At 36.4% G+C, this 7,595-nt stretch overlaps 2 protein-coding genes across 2 annotated transcripts; both read right to left on the bottom strand.

The window, feature by feature from the left end:
- LOC104779859 (cytosolic sulfotransferase 18-like) lies at positions 2,292-3,511 on the bottom strand. The gene has a single exon (XM_010504272.2). It carries the CDS (start codon positions 3,430-3,432, stop codon positions 2,395-2,397), a length of 1,038 nt encoding a protein of 345 aa, XP_010502574.1. The 5' UTR covers positions 3,433-3,511; the 3' UTR covers positions 2,292-2,394.
- On the bottom strand, positions 3,941-6,532 carry LOC104779858 (BTB/POZ domain-containing protein At3g26490). The gene is made up of 4 exons (XM_010504271.2): positions 6,123-6,532; positions 5,913-5,982; positions 4,576-5,817; positions 3,941-4,501 (listed from the first exon to the last, which is right to left on the bottom strand). The coding sequence occupies exons 1-4, from the start codon at positions 6,179-6,181 to the stop codon at positions 4,112-4,114; spliced, it is 1,761 nt and encodes a 586-aa protein (XP_010502573.1). The 5' UTR covers positions 6,182-6,532; the 3' UTR covers positions 3,941-4,111.

Genomic DNA, 7,595 nt, shown 5'->3' with positions numbered 1-7,595 from the left:
GGGCGAAACTCCCCCTAAGCCTAGACTTCAGATCTCCAACTCTTTGGATAAACCTTCACACACACGTCACACCGACGAACAAAGAAGCTTGATCACACAAAAACCAAACCACCAAACCGCGAAACTAAGCCGCACACAAACACGGAAAGCTCTCTATGATTTATCTTTATGCCTCAACTTTCTTTCCTCTCTAGGACGTGCCCAACACCTGCTTATATACAACAAGACTTCCTAATCAACATAGGAGAAGATTTCCAAAATTTATAAGAAAAACCTTTTGTCTTTTTGCTATTTTCTGTTTCCTTGTAAAACTCCAATTTAATCAGCCAATGAAATAGTAGTTTTCTTCTTTGATTCATCGTTAGACCGTCCTTCAATCTTGCCTTTTCAAACTTTCTAGAAACTTTACATGCACACAAACCAACATCAATCTTTTATCACTTCTTTTATCACATAGACACTCCTTCAGTTAGAAAAATACATCTTCATATACCATGTAGTAAGAATAGCCACACATTGGCCGTGACCGTGATTGATGATCTTACATTTTTAGGGAGGAGAATCGAGTTGTAGAATTCATTTGTTGATCTTTTAGTGCAGTGTGAATACATCCTTCGATATTATTTGAAAATCATTTTATCCTTTTTCCATAATCTATTGAAGTACATTTTGTGTTATATCATTTTAGTTTTCATTATTTAAATCTTTATTTACAACATTAACCCCTCAAAAACTTCCAAAAATAACATTATTTCAGATTTTGTTTCCTAAAAGTTTTACATTCCATTCTAGCTAAAAAAATTATAGCAAAATCAATATGGAAACAAAATGATATTTTTAACCACACCTTCTATCTCTGAATCATTTGCAAACACAGAAAACATTAATTTGATTCCCATTTTGTTTTTCAATATCTGTGAGCTTTGATTCTTAACGTAAGAAGAACTTTGATTCACATTTATTTAAATATTATAATTAACATATATAAACTTAATAAAATTTTAAAATATTATGAATATGTAAAATTAAAAAAGTTTTAAATACAATATGATATGGTTATATAGTAGATGAGTTGTAAAGACGACATGTTTGAATTAATAAAATATCATTAAATTTGTGCTAACATGGGTTAAATCCTCATTTAATTATTTTTCAACACTATTAATATTAGAATGTTTGACATATAAAATCAAGTTGATTTAACTAAGATTGTGTAAAATAATTAAATAATTAGGAACAATGTGACTTAATCATAGTGTATTTATGTATTTAGATCTCTTATTTTTTTGTTATAATAATTAAAAATCAAAATAGAATCTCAAACACTAAACAAAACAAACTAAATATAACAAACAAATGGTCATGAAGTATATTGCGGGTTAAAAAATTAGTATAAATATTTTGCTGTACAAACTGCCGGAAAAATTACTTATTGCTCTATTTACAAAACATCCAATATTTAACAAACAAATACAACATAAAATATAAATAATAATAAAATTACATGCATCCGGTGTACCGCGGGTTAAAATCTAGTAGTAAATCTAATAGAAAAACCATTTCTATTTTCGTTCTTCCCCGTTTGCACAAATGAAAAAGAAAAGTGAATTCCGTGCAATATTAGCAATGAGGTGATCTGAGATTAGGTTTGTTTTGGTTAGGGATTAGAGGAATGGGAGAGGGTTCTTCCGGTAGGTAGTAATTTGGGAAGTCCAACATATGACAGGTCAATTATATATCGAACCTCAATTCCATAGAATTATTATTTTTGGTTCGGTTTTTGAATCAGTTTTTCGTATTTTCCTGTAGATTTCTCTACTTGAACTAATCAATAAACATATTAAATGGACAAAACAATCAATTGAAACAGAACAATAAATACAAAGAATCAATTTATTATTGAACCGCCATACTACACAAACTACACAAAAAAATTCATATAAAGATTATATTTATTTAAATTATTGTTGTGTTATCACTTATAGTATTTCATGTGATAAATGAATTATCAGAACCAAATAAGGTTCACAAGACGACGAAGAAACCTTGACTTGAGCAACAAGAAACCAGTATGAAAATATATACTCACACCATCAATTCTTCTTAAATTCCCTGACTTAAACTCATACTGATCGACAACAGCTTTCATAACATCTTCTTAGGCTGAATATGTATAGAGAAGAGATTGATGGAAACACAAGTTGCAGAGGAGGATGAAGACTTTGCACACATCAATTAAAGATGAATGGTTACAAAGCCAATTCCTTTTTATTAGAATTCAGTACATTTGCACAAAGTACAACACAAGATTTATTCTTCCAAATAATCAACAACTTAATACAACGTGTGGTGTAATCAAAAGAGATAAGGATGATTCATTGCACCAAACAAGATTTAATCGGTCATATTACCATGTTCAAGCAGACCAGAGCCCTTGAATTTTTCTTGCATCAATACATCGATCCGAGCTGCCATCTCTTGCGTCAGGTAGCTCTGCCAATCTCCAACCTTTCCTTTCCTGAAAAACGCGCTATTCGGATAATAAACCGAAGGACTGATCTCTCTGTTTTTGTCCCCTTGGTTGACATCAAGATTCTTCAGCGTCTCGAAACTGCAAAGTTTTACAACTTTCTCAACGACACCTTTTTCCTCTTCCTCAGCTGTGAATCCATAACCCATAAACTGAGCCAATCTTTTCACATGCGGCAAAGGATCAGCCCTCATCATCTCGTACTTTAGAAACAAAACCTTATCTGGATGCTCTTGGTAAGCTTTCCAATACCCCAATACATGATCTAGATAAGGACCAAACAACGAAACACCTCGACAGAACATATCAAAAGACTCCTCAAGAGTGTTGAGAGAGCCAACATCTGACTTTTCTTTTTCAAAGAAAGCCCACTTGGAGATGAACGTGTCCTTTGGGTCTCTCCATATGTAAACAATTTTACAACCCGATTTTGCAACCGATTCGGGTAACAAATCGTGCGGGATATGAGTCGCAAACAGAGTGTTTTGTTTTTCTTTGAGGGAATCACCTTCAGGGAACAAAGAGAAATCTGTCTCAATGAAAGGAACAAGCTCGTGAGGGTTGTGTTTTAGGAGAGGGTTGGAGGAATCTTCGTCTTCGAAGCGAGATCGATTGGCGATGGTGAAGGTTAGAGCTTTGAGCCAAGTGGTACCTGACTTTGGATAGGTACAAACGAGGATGTCAATGGGTCGTGCTTGGAAGAAGTTTTGCGCGTGAAGGCAACCTTCTAGAACAGGCTGTATGAACCAGTAACCACCATACTCGATCAGCGGAGCTTTCGAAAACCAGCCTTTCACGTGAGGAAACGTGGCGATCAAGTCTTGGTACCGTTTCTGATTCTTCTCGAACTCCGTCTTGGTCTCGTCTTGGTGGCTCGGTAGTATGGTCGTCTCTGATTCCATTAGTGGAGATAGAGAAACAGGATATGAGGAAGTCGTGTTGTGTTCTGTGTCTGGACAGAGGTTGGTTTGTTGGTTAAGTAATGAAGTTAGTTCCACCGACGTTTCTAAAATGCCATAATTGAAATAGATCATCCCCACAGCCCTCATAATATATATATATATATATATATATTATATTACTGTCATAATTTTGAGCCATTCCGATATTTGGAAATTTTAAATTTACATAAAACAACTTAGATAGACTACTCCAATTATGTCGTCGATAATACGGTGGTTGTAGACAGTTAGTAGATGCATGCCTTGATTATTTTGACTCTAATGTCGTCGATAAGTGTTATCACTTATCAGAAAGAGGGCATTTTTTTAAATTGTCCCATTAAATAATTTGGTGTTTAGGTTTAGGTTTTTTTTTTTGTTTTTGGTTCAGTTTTGAGTGGAAATCTTTACCTGAAGTGAACTAATAAAGAAACATAATATCAAGAAATTACAAATATTCAATTTATTAAACAAATTTTATCAAATAAAGATTATATATATATTCTCTTTATTGTTGGGTCATACAATGTCATGTGACAAATGAATTGTTCAGAACCAAATTCACAGGGAGGACAAAGACAATTTGACTTGAGCAACAAGAAACCAGTATGAAAAAAAATACTCACACCATCAATACTTCTTAAATTCGTTGACTTAAACTCCTACTGATCGACAACAACTTGCATAACATCTTCTTAGGTTGTCTCGGGATCGCACAAAGCGCCATAAACCTAGAAGGTGTGCTTTGAAACCCTCCGATTGGTTTGATTTCATCTCTTTCTTCTTCTACTGTTTCTTCTCTTCTCGTTGTAAAGCTTCTCTTTAAAACCGCTGTTTCATTCCTGGTGATATTGTTTGCTGTTGTAGCAATTGTGGCTCGTGCTTGCTCGACAAAGAGGATTTGCACGATCACTCTCAACGGAAGCAGCTCGTTCCGTGCAGCTTTCTTGCTTGCCTCTACTGATAGTTTCTTGCAGTCCAAGATTCTGCATAACCTCTTTCTCTCACACTTTTCAATCTTTTGATGAACCTGCAACACAAAGAGAGTGTGAGATGCTTTCTCAATGTATGTTATTAGAAAACACTTTCTTGATTGCTTTTTACCTTGAGAAAGACATCAATAGCTTTGTATAAATCGTCATGACAAATCCTTGAACCATCAGGTATTGATTCAGCCAGTTCAACAAACTTGGACACTGTTAACTTCACATCTCTAGCAATCTCTTGAAGATACGAATCAACAAGCTTTGCTACTTTACACAACAATGGAGGAGAAGAAGAAATAGATAGAGATCTTCTAATCTCTTGTATCTCTTCCAAATTGATGTTTTCTTCAGAACAAGACCTTCTATGTTCTGTTCTTGTTCTTGTTGGCCTTATCTCAGTACCAATCTGAGACAGAAACTGCTTCACCATCATCCTCACAACATCTACATCGTATAACATACCTGACTTATCCGGTAACGGTATCAACAGCTCGCTAACGGTTGCCTTATCCAGTTGATTCCCGGCTTTTATCGCGAGTTCCATCTTCGAAGAAGACGAAACATTCATAACATTTGCCATTTTTAGTAGCCGAAGCAAGAAACTGCAAGGAACAGCAGATTTTTCCGCTGGCAGAAGAGAAATAACAGATTCCAAAACAAGATTTGAATCTGCAGAGCTTTCTTCAATACTCGGTAGCCATTTAGATGCATAGATCTTAAGAGCATTCCCGATTAATCTTGGAGATATACTCCGGTTTGATGATATTATCGCTACCATTGTTCTCCTGTAAAGATCTAAACTCAAATCAGCTAAATCTTCTCCCCACCACCTCAAACTCTCTGCCCCCTTACTTACTCCACCATTACACATGCTTTCATCTCTTCTTCTTCTTGACCTGTTTCTCAACAAACCCGTCTCCAATTGTGTCGAAAACTCCTCACCAGGGGATAGAGTTACACCGTTGGCAATTGCCTCGATGCATCGGTCTGTGATCCCAAGATCTTGAGACCATAAAGGTAACACCTTTGTTGTCTGAAGTGTAATAAAAGAGTCTCTCCAACTTCTGAAGACACAAGAATTCAAGAAAAGGTCAAGCCTTTGAACAAGATTCTCAGTCTCCCCGAGCTCCACTTCTTCCGTCATCCCGAGATACTCTGCTGCACAACGTACCGCAACAACATTGTGAGCACAAAGAGTGATTGTGATGCCGTAACAGAACTTAGCACAGAGCTCAAAAGCCTCTGTTTCGCCGGGGAAATCAACGAGTTGAATCACTTGCTGTTCTTGGGAGGTTTCGGTTTCTAATGATTGAGAAGAGACTACGTTCTTCAAACGCAAGCATTTTGATAACATCGGAAACTGTCAAATTGCATTGCGAAGAAAGCATAAATAATCAGAAATCAAAACTTGAAAATGTTACGAGAATTTAAAAAAAAAATTGAAACTTTTAAAACCTTGTGAAGAAGATATTTGGTGGATTTGACTTGTATGATAAGATCATTCATCAAATCAGAAGACACTGACCTGGAAATTTTTTAAAAACAGAGCAGTCAAAAGATCTAAGATTGGTTAAAACAGAGCAGTCAAAAGATCTAAGATTGGTTAAAACAGAGGATTCGAAAATTTGAGAGAGAGAGAGAGACGAATTGGTTCTTTCTTTTTACCTTACAGCTTCCACAGTGTAGAATGTGTCAGGTCGGGACCCTAATTCCATGAACTTCATCTCCGGTTAGCCGGAGAATTCGGATCCGGTTCGCCGGAAATTAGAAATGGGGAAGTGATTCTACTCGTAACAAAGGGTCTCCAGCGAAATTACGGCCAGAGACTGGTACTGTCCGGTTTTGTTCACCGTTAAGTTCGTCGGAAACTTAACAGAAGACAGTGATGGTAGAGAGCTTGACGGTGGAGATTTCGTCAATTGGTTCGACCAGGAACGATGTAATGATCTGCGGGAACAGAGTTTGATTTGAAAAAAAACAGTTCTTTATATGAAAGTTTCAATTTTTGGACTCTGTGTAGAGAAGGAAGGATCTGTTATAGAGAAACCATAGAGTATATGAGTGGTTGTTGTACTAATATAAATAATAATTTATTTTCTTTTGTCAGATGTAATTTTTTTAAGGTTTAGCCTTGAGAAATCATTAGCTTTTTTTTTTTTTTGTCACACACCTGAGAACTTTCGTATAATCAAATTTAGCAGAAAGCACAAAAGTATATGGTTCACCAGATAATAATATTTATTTTTTGAAAAAATAAAGTTAAACTAAAAGTTGATAATGAATGATAAAGTAATTATCTTAATTTGTAGTTGCATGTTTGATATAAAAAAGAAGATAGTAGTTTCACAAAATTTTCTCTACTAAAATTAAGCCGTAATTTTTGTTTTTTTGCCGTCATCAAGCTGTAAATTTATAATACCATTACTGTTGTACCCACGATTGTCCATCTCGGATAGTGGGTTAAGGTCCATACCAAATATGCAAAGTGGGCCACGAACATAAAACGAATTAGTCCGCTAGGCCCGATGAAAGGTTGGAACGCAGGAAAACATCCCTTGTATCAATTCGCAGCTCGCGTTCGGCCAAAGATTCCCGCAAATTAATTGAATTGATTAGGGTGCGAGATTTACGTAGAGAATTGATTAGGCATTTATTCTAATAAACGGGTATACATATGTAAGGGGAGCCACCGAAATAAGGAGAATTTTTTTGGAGAGCAATAACAGACACTTTTTAACAATACTCGATTGAAAAGTTCAGTTCGGAATTACTACGGTGGAAGGCTCCTCCGATCAGAAACACTTCAGAAGGAGAATTCAGTTCCCGCAGTTCTCACATTTGGTGCTAGAAGGAGGGCACTTACCACCTGTAACTCTTGCTAGTTCTGATCACCACCCCCGGATCCACGCCGTACAAGCATCGCTATGGCTAGCGAGACCTCCAACTAGGTAACTTTGGAAGCAATCCAAAAATTTTTGCAGGATCTGTCAGATAAGTCTGATCGGCAATAGGCAGCCTCTGATGTTCTGTCCGAGCGCTTTGACACTCTAGAAGGGCAAGTCTCTACTCACCTAGAAGCAGTCACCAGTTCGGTCGCTGATCTTACAGCTTCCCACCGTGCGTATGCCGATCGGGTTG

The sequence above is a fragment of the Camelina sativa genome, chromosome 4 (assembly GCF_000633955.1).
Source record: "Camelina sativa cultivar DH55 chromosome 4, Cs, whole genome shotgun sequence".
NCBI lineage: Eukaryota > Viridiplantae > Streptophyta > Magnoliopsida > Brassicales > Brassicaceae > Camelina > Camelina sativa.
This window is presented reverse-complemented; position numbering and strand designations above follow the sequence as displayed.